Source organism: Trachemys scripta, chromosome 19, assembly GCF_013100865.1.
Source record: "Trachemys scripta elegans isolate TJP31775 chromosome 19, CAS_Tse_1.0, whole genome shotgun sequence".
NCBI lineage: Eukaryota > Metazoa > Chordata > Testudines > Emydidae > Trachemys > Trachemys scripta.
In genome coordinates, this window is record NC_048316.1 from 7,712,151 (window position 1) to 7,727,854 (window position 15,704).

Sequence of the window (15,704 nt, forward strand, 5' to 3'; positions counted from 1 at the left end):
TTTTGGGGCTGCCTACTGCCTGACTCTCCTTCCCTCTTGCCATCTGAGCCAAAAAAAAAAAAACCAAACTCAGCACCTCCCTTCTGAGCAGGGCTGAAGAAAGCTCCTTTCTGCTTATAGCACTTCCAGAAACAGAGTCTGGCAGGCTCTGAGCTGGTACCTTTGCAGCATAGCTGCTCTCCCAGGAGCTCCGACTGATCTCATCAGAGGGATATAGGGCTGAGGGTGCTAGCTTGGCTGCCCGATCAACTCCCAGCCCTCCTCCTCTCTCATACATCGATGAGCTTATTCTGAAACTAGACTTATCTCCTGGCCCCGGCATACTTCATGTTTGCACTGCGGCTTTCCCGTTAGGCTGCAGTCAACAAATGTCACTTTAAACTCCCACCACAAGCCTCGTTAGCGATCCATTTCTAGGGATACGGGCTGTTCTGCGGTCACTATCAAAGAGACCAGTCTAGTGGTTAGAGCTGGGGAAGATCTGGGATCAGCTCACTGGATGACTGTGGGCAAGTCAATTTGCCCTAGAGAAGTTTAATGTGCAAAGGGCTTGGAGATCCCCAGGAAAATAAAGGGAGAAAGAGGGGAGTGGGTTCCAAAACCAGGCAGCCAGCTCCTAACAGGGCCAACCAGCAAGAGAGAAGGTTCAGTGGGGGTCACTGACGCGATTGGGACTTCATCCATTGTGCTCACTGCCTGTGGGAACAGCCGCTCAAGCATTCCTAGAACTCTGCAATGCACAGAAGCCCCAACACCTAATTCCACCTGGCTCAGTGGCGACCGGCCTTTCAAGTTGGGCGTTGTGTTTGGTGAGGTCCCGCAAGACCCCTCCTCGACACTGCTGGAGCTTTGTGATTGTCTGACTAGTATCCCGGGCGCTGAGAGGAAAGCGACCATGCAGGCTCAGGGGAGACACCAGCTCACAACAGCCTTTGTGTCACACATCGCAGGGATAGGGAGTCCCATTGACATTTGGAGTTGGGCCACAGAACATGCTACTGGTGCAGCACTTGCTTGTGGTTGTAACTTGTATCCCACCCACTGCTATCTCATCCCCTCCCATGGATCTCTCCAGATTTTACCAGCAACCCAGGAGTGCAGACCGAATCTGTACGAGGGACTCAGATCAAACACACGGGGGCCCAGCTGCCACACCTACTTGTGCAAACAGCTGTTGTGCAAATGCACATCCACCTCCGTACGTGCAATCGGTTGTGCCTGCGCAGAAGGGAAGGCTGGGGCTAACATCGGAGTTCCATTTAGATTTGTTTTATTAGGCTGCTTGTGCCCTTACAAGAAAAATGAAGAAACAAATGTAAAGCAAATCCGGCAGGGACCTAAGCACAACACTATAAAACAGGAGGAAACAATTATCCAGGCGGTTGCGTTTACAGTGGAGTAAACTCAGCTAATCGGGTTTGTCCTTGTTAAACCCACGCACAGGTCAAACGAGCGAGGAGTTATTTATATGAAGACAAAGCACCATCACTTTCCCACTAATGCCTTAATCCAATCAAAGCAGCCGGCTCCCAGTGCAGTTAGCAACTAGGGGGTTGGGTTCAGTCTCTAAATCTTCAGATTGATGGGCCAACCCAGCACGGATCTGTTTTATGGATCTTCCCTGCTCAAGCCAGCTAGGTCTTTTCCAGCTCTACCTGCTAAGATCCTACACTTCAGCATGGATAAAACAAGCCAGGTCTCACTGTGAAGAAACGACCCTTCTGGACACGCACTATTTTACATTTTCCCCACTAGAGGTCACTGCCTGCTGCGAGTCTAACTCCGATGCCTCAGTGTTTCACGTCTGCCTGCTTTAAAGGACGGCTGCCTCAGGGATCTGGGATAGCCACACGCCCCGCATCCTCATCAGCCTCACGGGGCCAACACATTACACGCCTCGTGACAATTCTCCTGGGCTGCCCCACCCTGCTTCCCTTGTCAAATGCATCCTGACTGCACCAGCGGGTAGGTCGGTGCACACAGTTCAAAGCTGAGCTGGGTTTCTGCAGGGATGTCTGCAGTAGATAGTTGGGCAGAGATGGCGCGTGGGAGGCCCAGAACGTCACCGCCCGAGGCTGGGACCTCCTAATGCCTAAAACGCTCACTTGGAGGCAGACAGACAATCTCTCTCGCTTAATTGTCCTTCTCGGGAACAGAGAATGGGCCTACGTCCTTCCCATGCCCTGAAGGTCTCCCCCGTTTCGAGCCCATTGCTGCTCCGCCTCGGCCACTCAGTCGCTGGGCGCCCGCAGCCAGGGAGTTTAAGAAAACAAAGCTAGTCTGCCATAATGGAATCCAAAAGAGCTGCTTATCGCTCCCACAAAGAAGACCAAGCTGCCCTCTCTCTGCTGCCAGAACGTCACCGTGGCGGAGACCCACCGACCAGCATTGCCAACTCTTTCCTAACAATGAGCTCCATTAAACTGAGGAGCAGCCCCTCCCCGCGGGGGGGGGGGGGAAGATGTGGTGAAAAACCCCCTCCTGAGTCATTTCCAAGCAGACAGGACAAAGCTAGAGAACAGGGCAGAGAAGGGAAGAATCTCCCTGAGAGAGGAACCACACGGCGTAACGGCGCTTTTCCAGCTCTCCTTTCTATAGTTCCACGTAGTATTTCATGATCCAAAACACAAGTGAAAACTCCTGCCTGTCGGCTCAGCATCGTAGCGCAGAGTGAGACTGCCTGGCTAGTGGCTGCAGCCACTCAAACCGAAGGGATAAGGCAAGGTAGTTTGGGGGGAAGGCTAGCTCAGTGGTTTGAGCACTGGCCTGCTAAACCCAGGGCTGTGAGTTCAATCCTTGAGGGGGCCACTTAGGGATCTGGGGCAAAATCAGTACTTGGTCCTGCTAGTGAAGGCAGGGGGCTGGACTCGATGACCTTTCGGGGTCCCTTCCAGTTCTAGGAGATAGGTATATCTCTCTATATATATTATTATTTAGAACTCCCACCCACATGGCCTGGAACCTCCAGTCATTTTAGGAGCAAACTTAGAGGTTCTGGTTCTACTGGTCCAAACACTGAAATAAGAACATCTGGGTTCTATTCCCGGCTCTGCTACGGATTCACTGCGTGGCCAGAGCAGTCACGGCGCCTCCTTGCCTCAGTTCCCCCATCTGTAAAATAGGGAAGACACCTCCCAAGGATGTAGTAAAGTTTGCTGAGTGCTTTGAGATCCTTGGATGAAAGGGGCTGACAGCGGCTAGAGCTGTATCACCATCGCGGCACTCTACCGTACCTGCCTGTAGAGGAATGATCTGCTCTTGAATTCTAGCTCCCAGAACTGCAGTCCCCTAGAAAAAGAAACAAAAGATCAGTTTTTAAAATTGTCTCTCTCAAGCCAGCCACCCGCAGCCCCAAGAGGGACCATAAATCACTGGGCAATTACAGGCAGGCAGGAGAATCAATGTGAAGCCATGAGTTTCCACTTCTGATGTAAAGAGCCCTCATTGATCCCCAACACTGAACAGGGACAGCTTCCTCCAGAACCCAGATTCTCCTGCGGGAACTACGCTGAACTTGCAAACGGTCAGTTATGCAGTGAGCAAAGCTGCACAGAGCACTGCCCAGCCCTCCACTCGCCTACAGCTAAACGGGCAAATTTCACAGTCCTGGAGTAAGAGAAACAGCATTGGCTGAAATAAAGGAGACACAAACCTTTGTCAGGGAAACGGCAGAGCAGACTGATGGGGGAAACTGAAATGCTGCTTCTAAGACAGATGGCGCCAGAGCGAACAAGCAGCTCGGGGCTGCACAGGACATGCGTTGCACCATACCCAAGGCAAATTTCTCCCTCACCATCCCAGCTCGCTTCTCGTGTGGAGCTTACAGGAAGTTTATACAGCAGCAGATGCAAGGGTCTGTTCTCTACCCAACTCACACACTGCTCTGTCAGTCACATTCTGGCTGGCCCTATGTAGGTGGGGATGGGAAGAGGCCAGAATGGTCCTTCACTATTTGCCCAAATCGTTGAACCACCACATGCATCATGCGGCCCATCTGGCAGGTTGTCTCTGCCCGGCAACAGATTGGAAAGGGGGGCAGCTGCAGAGCTGGGGAGTAGCAGGGGGTGCGGCGGGTCTGGGCGGAGCGGCATCAGCAGAGCCATGGAACGGTAAAGGCACTGTGGGTCAAGACTGAGGGGAATCAGGACAGCTGCTGGGGGAGGTAGGATGGGCACAGCAGGGGATGCCAGGAGTCAGGATTCCAGGGCATCAGCAGAGCTGGGCTGGGAAAGTTTTGGTCCCCCGCTGCTCTGCCATTCACCTGTTCGCTCTCAATAGCACCAAAACTCAAGCACATTAAGACAAGTCATCTTTGTGCCACCACCACCGCGCAGCGCTGAGCCTCAGTCTCTCCCTATATCTCACCGTGACTTAAAAAAGAATCCCTTTAAACTAACGGGGAACGGGAACAAAAGACTAAAACAGGCTCCAGGAGAGGAGATTAAGGAGGAACAATTCCACTCTCAATCTTCTTAAGCCTTTGGCAGGAGAAGAGAGAATCAAACACACGGGCCCGGTTTCTGTGCTCCCTGGATGGCACTCACCACCGGGTTTCTGGTTACAGAGGAGAACATGCCCATAGCCCTTGCTCGCCTGGGGTGGGGGGGGAGAGGGGTTCAGATCACAGTTTTAGTGCAATCAATAATCTCTCCCGTCAGGGAAGTTTGAGTTTTTTAATTTTTTCTTAACTCCTTTTGGTCTCAATGCACTAAAGCGCCCCACGGATTCTCAACCCGTTCAAAACACTAAGTGCCGCTCTGGCCCCGAACAGAAGGAGCCGACAGACCTCAACCGTGCCCAGCAGCGCTCACCCTGCCCTTCCGCTCTGAGCTCCCCGAGACCAACCGTGTAACTAGCACAGATACGGACATTGCTGCAGTCCAGGGAAAATCACATTTACCTGCACCTCCAATGAGCCAAAGGTTGCAGACGTTCCCTGAACAGGGCAGCTACAGGGGATCCTACTATCCATTATTATTATTGAATCGTGAGCTCACATGGGCTGCTGCCAGCATGGTGGAGGTTTCCGGGGCCTTGCCTCCACTAGGGATTTCAGCTGTTGGTGATCAGCCACAGGGACAGCTGTCCCGGCCTAGGCAGGCAATGCTACTTTGCAGCAGAGAAGCGGTCACCGCTTAAAGGCAGGGTAAGTGACGTGGGTGCAAATTGACTCTCCCCGTTGACAGTAGGGGCTGCAGCCCTGTCGGTCAGTGAAACGGGGCTGGAATCCCCGTTCATCTGACTCTGTCCTGGGGCAGCAGCCTCCCTGTGTCAGGGCTAAGACTCCCCTCCCTTTTCTTCCCAGCCTGTGAACACCAGAGGGGTTGCCGATTTTATGTAGCTTTCGAGGAAGCAGATGCTGTCCTGGGGGTTCTTTCGGGGGATTCTTTTCTTGCCATTTCAGAAATTCGCCCCTCACTGAGTAGCACGACCCTAAAATGCCCAAGGACAAAGTAGGTCTGAGCCAGAGGAGAAGAGATGGCCAGGCACTCTCAGAAGGACTAAGCATTTACAGTACGGTCCAGTTGCTGGGGAGACGTGGTCAATTTCATGAGCACAGGTTTAAAACAAACACAAGGAAGTATTTCTTCACACAACTCACAGTTAACCTGTGGAACTCCTTGCCAGAGGATGCGGTGAAGGCCAAGACTATAACAGGGTTCAAAAAAGAACTAGATAAGTTCATGGAGGATAGGGTCCATCAGTGGCTATTAGCCAAGATGGGCAGGGATGGTGTCCCTAGCCTCTGTTTGCCAGAGACTGGGAATGGGCGACAGGGAACGGATCACTTGATGGTTACCTGTTCTGTGCATTCCCTCTGGGGCACCTGGCATTGGCCACTGTCAGAAGATAGGATACTGGGCTGGATGGACCTCTGGTCTGACCCAGTTTGGCTGTTCTTATGTTCACTCATGTGATTGTCCCGCCTGGGCAGGACAGCTCCGTGGTGACTATACATGGATGCAATGCCTTGGCCAAGTGGGCTGGGCGGTTCTGGGCTGCTCCGTGGAGATGATGTGTCTCAGCCTGGCTCCACACAGGTGCTGCCCATGGGCTAGGAGCTCCATACCAAGCGGGAAATCAACACTTTTTATTTGCGTCTGCTGGGTGGTCCCTGCTGATCCATTTAAAAGGCCAACCACCTCCTCAAGTTATTTCCAATTAAATTCTCAACAGCTGCATAGCCCAGTTTGCCAGCTCCCCCTCATTAAACCTCACCAGCCTCGCACGTGGCTCAACTGGGCTTTAACCAATCAAAAGCCACGCAGGACGCACATACCCAGGCAGGACACTGCCCCGATGAGCTGAGATCTAAATGGGGGCAAGCCAAGCGCAGACAGGATGCCGGGAACAGCAGGGGATGCTGCAGGTGCAGAGCTGTGTGAGTGCGCAGAACTGGATCAGCGGCGACTGCTACAGGCGGAGAACAAAGTGCCCTGGCAGAGCTGGGCGGAGACCCCCCAGCTGGAATGGCACGGGAAGGATTTTTAGGTCAGGGTTCTGGACCCAGGCACATCTAGGTGGAGGAAACTTGCCCAACATCTGAGCTACCCAGAACTGCTGACCCTCCCCCCCCACACACACACACACCGAGCCAATCTGTCTGCTACTTTCAGAAGCACTAAATTCACACAAAACCAGCCTCTTCTCCCACCGACATGAAGATTGCTTTTGGCGTTTGCTGCAATTATGCAGCTTCTGTTCAGGAGGCAGGGGGAGGGGAGTCATGAGGATCGTTTGGCTGATGTAACCCGAGCAGACATCTCCCAAGAGGATGCACAGAACACACTCTTCTCCAGAAGATGCAAAATGGGCCTTAATTGAAGCACTATTATTTAAACAGCAGGCACTGCAGCCCTTATGCGCAATTTTACTCCAGGCATCTGTAAGTAATGGGGATCGGGGGTGGGGGCTTAGAGTCAATGGTTAATAATGACACTGCCGGAAGCTGATTTTTCTTGTTCTGGGATCCGTCGCATGACCTTGGTCCAAAGTTCACCTGGGAAACGAGCATGGCGGCTGCACTGACAGCGGCTCGCTCTGCAGCTAGCAATGAAGCAGATCTGCCATGAGTGAGGTACATTCAGAGGGGACACGGCAGAAGCATGCAACATAATGAATGGGACAGGGAGCATTGATCAGAAACCAGCATGACCCGTGTGTCACGATACACGGACAAGGGGACAGTCAAAGAACTTGAAAAGCGGCCACGTCAGACCTGATCAAAAGGAAAGATTTCCCCTGCATGATACATAATTAGCCGGTAGAACTCATTGCCACAAGATGTCACCGATGCCAAGAAGTTTAGCGGGATTAAATGGGTAGGAGGCATTGATAGGAGTAACAAGACTAGCCAGAGTTAGAATAGTACATATGAAAACACCCAGACAAGAGTTTTGGAAGGATAATTAGTAGTAGTAGTATTGCAACACCTAGGAGCCCTAGTCATGGATCCCATTTTGCTAGGCACTGTACAAACACAGAACAAAAAACAGCCCGTGTCTCACACAGCTTATCATCTACATATAAAACAATAGACAAAAGGTAGATACAGACTGACAGGGGAGTACAAGAAAACCATGAGACGGTGTTGGTCAGCAGGACAGGCTGTGGTCTCTGCACACCAGCAGACTAACCACTGTCAAGTTTGGTGTAGGCGTCATGGAAAAGGAGGGTTCTGAAGGAGGCTAATTCATTAGTTTTGTGGATGTTTATGGGGAGCTCAACCCCAGCACAGGGGACAGCACAAAGGTGTTACATTTTCAAACAAGCAAGTGGGCAGTGGAGGCTGGGATCCTGGACTGACCGGCGGTGTGACAGCGAATGAGAGATGGGGAAAGGCCACGCAGGACCTTGAGAGTGAAAACAAGCAGCTAATATTTTTGGTATGCTAGAGAAGGGGGAGCCAGTGGAGGGTTGCAAAGAGAGGAGGCGACACGGTCAAAGCGACAGGCCAGGCAAACAATCTTTGCAGCAGCATTCTGAAGGGATCTGAGCGCGACAGGACTGCATTGGTCAAGGCCAGAGAAACGGATGTTGCAGTAATTGAGGTGCAAGATGGGGAAAGCCCGGATAAAGCCTCCTGCTGTGTGGCAGAAGCTCTCACGTGTGTGGTTTGGGAGTAGACTTTCCTTGGGAGCAGCTGAGACCGTAACTGCCAATTGCAAGGTCTGGATCTTTGATGTAACTGGTACCGATCACGGCCAGAGACAGGATATTGGACTGGATGGAGCACCTGTCCGGCCCAAAGTTCCTAGCAGTTGTCTTTGAGGAAGCTCTCATCACCCCCTTAATAAACTGGATGCACCGTGAGTGCTCCAGGCAGTGCTGCGGCATGTGTTGGGATAGACGGAGCCAGCCCTTCCTGCAGCTCCCTCCAGGGCTGCTCAGTTGCACAAGCCAAGGTGCAGAGATGGACATTCTTCCGTACCGGGGTCAGCTGCTGAACCATGAAATGCATCCACAGCCAAATGTCGAGAAAGAATTTCTACCTGTCAAGAGAGCAGGGGATGCAGCCTCCCAGTAGACAGCCGACCAGGAGTCATCCGGAGACATTGTCTGGCCTGGGAGATGTTTGTTTCAAAGAAGCTTATAAAAAAACCAAATGTTTATTTCAAAAATATGTAAATTCCAACGAAGACAGAAAAAATCTAGAGTATTAGCATCACCAGCTTTCCATCTCATCGGCAGCTCTAACAAGTGCTAGAGACGTAAACATGGATTAGTTCAGTGACTGGATCCATCCCATTAGCTTGGGGTTTGCATCTTTAATGAGAGAGCTTTTCCCCCAACTATTTAGCAGGTGTCTGAGTTAATTGGTTGTTGCTGAAACAGCAGAGTTTTGAACATCAAAATCTCCCCTCTTTCCATTTAATCGGTTTTCAAATGCTTGGTGTCTGTGACTAGTTCCCCAATCATCGAAAGAGTCTTTCAGGGAAACAGAGTGGAAAAGAACTGAATTCATAAAGTAACAAACACACCAGGTTGTTGGTTTTTTTTCCTTCCACAAACCTTTCAGATCTTTTCTCATTCACCAGGAAGCAGCAAAAATAAAGACGCACACGCCCATTTCTCCTACTCTTTGCAGGTCATCTTTAGGAAATGGTGCAACTGTCTGGAACACTGGAGGTCCACCAAACGTGGCCTTCCCTTCCACGTGCAACACCGCTTTGTTGTTATTCACCTTCCTTGGGATATAAACCCCACCAGCTTCCTGGCATCCACTCCTTAGCTGGGGTCAAATGTATTATTCCATAACTGTCCACTAGCTGGTGGGGGCTTCCTTCACCTTCTGCTGAAACAGCTGGTTCTGTCTGCTGAGCCAGGATACAGGACGAGATGGACTGTCTGATTCGGCCTGGCCATTCCAACCTCCCTGTGCAATTCCACAGAGCCTCACAGGGCTGGGAAGTGTGCATCAGATGCTGGAGACAGGAAGCGAGTGCTAGAGCCGGAGGGGAAATGGGGCATTTCTATCCCTCCCCTCCCTATCGGCATTCACATTTTTGATGAAAAACATGGTCAACCTTTCAACCAACTGCAGCAAGTGGAAGGATTCCAGGGAGGAGGCAGGGATAGAGCCAAGGGAGGGTGGAGAAGAGGCGGGCACTATTTGAACAGGCTGGAGAGAGGGAAGGGCCTGGTCAGGACGTAACAGGAAACGGCAGTGCCATGGGATTCGAGTCACGTTAATTTCAGCCTTTGCACTACGAAATCCCATCTGTCTCGTCGGGAAACACTGCCTCCGACACAGTCTCCCTTCTCTCTCGGGGGCACCCAGCCCTCGGTCTGCACTGGTGGCGAACGCGGCTTTGCTTACTGGCAGAAAAAGGATGAGGAAAGCAGCTCTGACCCCTAGATCAGGCTCCTTCCCAAACAAGAACTGGCGTTCACCACCACCAGGGAGGCAGCTATTGCTAATTTACTGCAGGTTACATTTATATTTCATTTATGCGTCTCAATACCCAGTGCAAAGGGCTGCTCAGAAACAAGTGCTGCAGGAAATTGCAAATGAAGAATCTCGTTACCTAATGAATTGGAGCCATTTAGTTAATAACATTTGCCAGCATAAACCTGGAAGCAGAGCTAGGCTGCTCACTGCAGTTCCTTCAGCCGCAGTTCAAACACAATTAGCTGGGCATCAGATCACCAAGATAATGAATGTAAGGAGCCCCCAGCAGGTCAGATTTAACTCTCCCTCTTCCCCTTCTCTCCAAAGAGACAGCTGGAGACTTGAACCCTGGTCCTAATGTTCCAGACCCATGTGCTTCTTCCACTTGAGCTAAAGGAGAACTCCCTCAGTTTGTCCTAACGGGTCTGTGAGGCCAACATCATTTATTCATATGCTCAAAGCCAGCATATGAGCTCCAGCACATCGGCAGCAGACAGGATGAAGCCAGGAGTCTGACGCCCTCTGCTGGTGGGTGGCTCCATCCTGTTGTCCCAGCGGGAGAAACTGGGCTCCATGCCCATGTCGCATGCTCAGTTGGCACTGGGGGTAGCAAGGCAGAGAGGGAATACGCCAGGGACAGCCATCCCCCCCAGGGCCGGTCAGGGCTCTTACATCAGCGCTGCACGCTCAGCCAACGAGCACGGACTGATGCGGGGAGATGCGTGTTCTGATGTTGTTACGGATCAGGTCTCAACAACCGAGGCTAAAAATAGACAGCACAGGGCAGGTGGAAAAGGGAGCCCAGGCAAAAGCGCCGGGGAACTGCCAAGATGCATTCAGTGCAAGCCACCACTGAGCTGGCGAGGCAGCTAACGTGCAGCGAACGCGCACCTGCCTCAGGGGTGAGGAACCAGTCCCGACAAAGGAAGGGCCGGTGGCTAATGCACTGGAGCGAGATTCAGGTTTTTCACCGATTCATGGATTCTGAGGGCCCATCGGAATCCTCCAGCCTGACCCACTGCAGAGCACAGGCCAGAGACCTGCCCCAAAACAATCCCTAGAGCAGAGCTTTTAGAAACACATCCCAGAGCAGAGCTTTTAGAAACACATCCCAGCTTGAGTTAAAAACGGTCACTGATGGAGAATCCACCACAGGCCTTGGTAAGTCGTTCCAATGGCTAATCACGCTCGCGGTTACGAACGTACGCCCTGTTTCCAGTCTGACCTTGTCTAGCTTCAACTTCCAGCCATTGATTGGGTTCTACTTTCTCTGCTAGACTGAAGAGCCCGTTATTAAGTAGTTGTTCCCCACTTAGGTACCTGTAGACTGTAATGAAGTCACCCCGTAACCTTCTCTTTGTTCAACTTAATAAATCAGGTTTTCTAACCCTTTAATCGTTCATCTCCAGACCACTTGGGCAGGTTGGAGTTGGTCCCCCAGCCACCTGGGCTCCTTCCTTTTAAGAGGGAGGAAACTTAGCAGAGCTAATTAATCACTAGACACTTTAACTTACCAATGGGCTACTCGCCAATTAGGCGCTCCTCGAGGTGAACTGGAGTGGTAGAATCTGAACACAGGCATTGTTGTCTCCCGGCTTGGGGGCTTGCAGTTATTAACCAGATCAAGTGCCGTCTAGAGCAGAGGTTCTCAACCAGGGGTCCGGGGCCCCCTGGAGGGCCGCAAGCAGGTTTCAGGGGGTCCTCCAAGCATGGTCAGCATTAGACTTGCTAGGGCCCAGGGCAGAAAGCCGAAGCCCGGGGCCCTGAGCCTCGTCGCCAGGGGCTGAAACTGAAGCCTGAGCAATGTAGTTTCACAGGGGCCCTGTGGCATGAGGACCCCGGCAACTGCCCTGCTTGCTATCCCCTAATGCTGGCCCTGGCTTTTATATACAAAAAGCCAGTTGTTGGGGCACAGGCGGGCTGTGGAGTTTTTATAGCATGTTGGGGGGGCCTCAGAAAGAAAAAGGTTGAGACCCCCTGGTCAATGCTGCTCATGCCGTGAGCCTCTTTTAAGGGAGAGACAATTATCAAGGTGCCGGAAACAGGCAGCATCCTGGCCAGCTCCCCGCCCCACAGCACTGCTTACTAATAACCCCAGACACAGGGAGTGCTGGAAGCAGGGGAAAGTTCCCCACCTCTGGTTTTAATTTCACGTCCTGGGAAAATGCAGAGGAGCCGGGTTTCAGTGGGGATATTCCATTACGGGGTCCGCGGCGAGGAGGGTTTTGTGCTTGGCTGGGAGGAGGGAATTCGAAACCAGCCAGATTGAATTGTGGGGGGTGGGGGGGAGACAGCAGGGCAGGCAGCACTGCTAGCAGACAAAACAAATCTCTTCCCCCTTAACCAACCCTCCGCAACGCTGGCTACAGGCGTCCCTGGGGCATTTGCAGATAAGGCTCCCTTGCTTTTCTCTAAGCTGCAGCTCACTATAAATCTGCCTCCTCCTCCCATGCCCCTGTCCTCTGTCTCCATTCCCGCCCAGCGTTCAGCATCATTAAAGGGAATTTTTTATGGGTGTGATTTCTAATCGAATTTGCTAGATGTTACCTGACCAGGCTTCGGGATGAATTACTAACTGGAACCTCATGGCATTAGGTTGTTGCATGCTCTGTCTCGCCCCTCCCGGTTTCCTCCCCCCGCCCCAGAGAAAGCAGGGCTTTGCCAAGCTTTCAGGACCAGCATTTCTCTCTCTCTGAGCCTCTGGCAAAGCTACAGCACTCAGTGGTTTGTAGCGTCACTAGAGATCTTGGAGTGTAGCTACAAGGGGGTGGAAATTAGCACGATTCACAGGAACAAAAGCAACCAGTGTATGAGGGAGAGGGGAATAAGCGATTCTGCAAGTGAGTTGGGCAAAGTGTGACTGTCTTCCCTGAACCCAAGAGGGACTGCAGCCAGGACAGGAGCTTACAGAGCCGGGTCCCTGGGTTCTAACAGGATTTGGTCTTGCTGCTTGGCCAGGCCCACTGTGCATTGTAACTACGTGCTGCATCATCAGGGGGGTTGCGCAGGACAGTGTGTTTGGCCCATGACCATTACAACATGGGTCCGCTGGCCTGGCAACATCTGGAGCGTAGATGGCAGGCCATTGGTGGCGTTATAACTGGGTTTGGAGTTGCAAGTGGTGGCCACCAGTTCTGGTGCAGAGTACCCCATGCCTTGCAATGCGCACTCCAGGAGAGCGTCCGCTTTACAGCGTGGACAGGCAATTCCGGGGCTAGGCGCCACTCCTTCTCCGGGTTACATTTCCAATTTCAACGGAACCTTTCCTCCTGGCTCTGCCTTGCTGACCTTCTGCCACCTCCCCTACCTGGCAACCCTGGTAGCCCTTGCCCACACTCCACTGGGATCTTGCCCAGGGCTGGCTGCATCTGGCCCCAAGCAACAGCTGTCACAGCTGTATTCCAAGTGCTCTGTGTCCTCGCTGCTTTCTCTAACCACTGCCCCACTTGATACCCATTAATGCAACATCGGAAACATCCGAATCCCTCGCGTCAACACCGAGACCGACGCGAACCTCCCCCCGCAATGTTGGGAAAAGCTGGATGGGAACTTTGTGGCCCGAGTTCAGCACTGACATCCACAAAGCCCAAATTCAGACAGACGCACGCCACAGACGCAGATTAAGGAAACCGGCTGCCCTGCAAAGAATCTGGAATGTAAACCTCTTGAGTGCCTGTTTCGGTCAGCAGTTAAACGGGGGTTTTGTAGGCAGGCAGTTGAATGTAATGCAAAAGGAAACACCGATCTTCCCGTGGGTTAGGGTAGGCCCTACGTATTTTGCAGAGCGGATGCACTGTGCATCTGCAGCAGAGGAGCTACTCATACACACGGCTGATCATTTGCATCAGCACCACTGACTGGATGCACTTAGTAACGGGCACAAGGAGCGATGTACAGAACCCGAGGCTCATCCGTGATCTCCCTCCAGCATCCAACCAGAACGAAAGGGCTTGTCCCATCTACCTGATTCATCACTTGTGCTTCACAGAGGAGACGAGCGCCAGTCCCAGTGGGGAGATGGGAATTCGGAACTTCTGGTCCACATCTCACAGCGCTACTAGCTCTTCTCTGCAAACCCAGTTAGCCTGCAGGGCTGAACGATGCCACTTTGCATTAGAGCAGCTGCTGTCAAAAGTCTATCCAAATCCAGTGGCCAGCAGCTGACTGCAAATTAAACCAGCCCAGCTCACTGTGGTGGAAATCTTTGGTGTGGGTCTGGGAGTAGGTGGCATTTTCCCCCTAGAGATTGAGCAATGAACCAGTGCCCCAAACAGAGGCTGCTGGATGGCAGGAGGAGCAATCTTTCAGAGAAGATGTGAAACCGAAGTTGGGAGTGGTTGGGGTTTTTTTGGTAATAGCTTTTAACCTCAGTGTCCCGGTTAAAACATAACACATTTATGTTTAAACTCTTCTGTCATTTCAGCTAGAGATAGCGTTCAGCACCACTTCCTCTCCTAAATTAAAGTGGAAAATTGCTGTGAGCTGTTAAACAGCTGCCATGTTCCACCCCAGAGATGGCTGCCTCTGAGCAATCCCTGCCTAGTTCGTATGCATGATTCCTAAGCTTGTAAAGAGCTTTAGGATCCTTTAGCGCAGCGTGTGGGTCTTATACACGTATGCACAATGGCTCACAACCAGAGCAATGACTTCAACCTGAGATACACAGTATAAAACAAGGTGCAATTCAACTGCCTGCAGAGAAAGTGCTGACTCTGGGAACGCTCCCTGCTGGGAACAGGAAAAAACCCTCTCCTAATACCTAGAGCAAACCCACAATGCGATTTCATCGGAGCTGACTGGGGAAAGTCATGTGGTCACCACCGACTTTGCAGAATGCTTTTCATCATTCAGCAGTCCACACCGCGACCTCCACATGCTGCTGGAAAGGCCAGAGCAAGCAAATCAGGAAACTGACGTGCACAGGGAATCCATCTGGAGTAGTCAGGAAGGCATGTAGCAGCAGACAGAGAGGCGTTCCCATACAGGGGCGAGAGTTGGGGGAAACGGCCAGATGGAGATTCTGGTTCAGACATTATTTAAGCAGGCATTCTTCTCCCTTGTCAAATCGTGCTGCTTGGATAGAAACAGCCGCTGCTATCAGCAACCTGGAGATAAACTCGGATTCGAAAACCTTCGGGGATGATCACCAACGTTCCTTAAAGGGGATCCGATCAACGCTAGTTCTCCCAATGTTTCACGTAGGCTTGCAAACCCCATTTAATTCTTTATTGGTTGTCTCTGAATACTTTGTGTCTTTGCACCATCCTGTCACCCCAAAAGGCAGAAGACCCCGTGTTCACACCCAACCCTGTAACAACAAATCAATATCTGCAGCCCAACTCTTAGGAGCAGCCCTACAACAACAGACCAGTACAAACCTTCCTCTCCTACAGCCCTAAAAACAAAACCCAGCATGCACCGCACAGCACTCAAGAGTAACCCTGTAACAACCAAAATGTCCACCCTGCCCTAAAGCATGATCCTACCACAACGAGCCAGTGCCCACGTGATGAAGGCAAAAATATTAGCTTATGAAATGGATACCAGTCTTGGAGTTCCAAAAGTTTTAGGGTTTCTAAGACTCATTGAAAACAGGATTTTAAAACCTCCAAAGGACACCTCGACACCATCCTACCAACATGGGGAGATTTTTGTTTTACGGTGGATCCAATCTGGTTCATTTCTGAGAAAAGCGGTTTTGTGGCAGACTCTACAAAGGGACAGGGACAGAGACAAAGCACTCTCCCGTCCATTACGTGTATAGAGAGAGTACATACGTAGCAGCACATTTATAGACTCCCACTGTGATCTC

The 15,704-nt window shown here is 51.7% G+C and overlaps 1 protein-coding gene across 3 annotated transcripts in view; it reads right to left on the reverse strand.

Annotated features, from left to right (window-relative positions):
- PUSL1 (pseudouridine synthase like 1) overlaps nucleotides 1-15,704 on the reverse strand; it is a 74,511-nt gene that overhangs the window by 14,945 nt on the left and 43,862 nt on the right. For all 3 annotated transcript variants that reach the window (XM_034753457.1, XM_034753458.1, XM_034753456.1), the window contains one exon: nucleotides 3,234-3,288. In XM_034753457.1, the coding sequence (XP_034609348.1) occupies nucleotides 3,234-3,288 (55 nt within the window). The remainder of the gene's footprint in view (nucleotides 1-3,233; nucleotides 3,289-15,704) is intronic.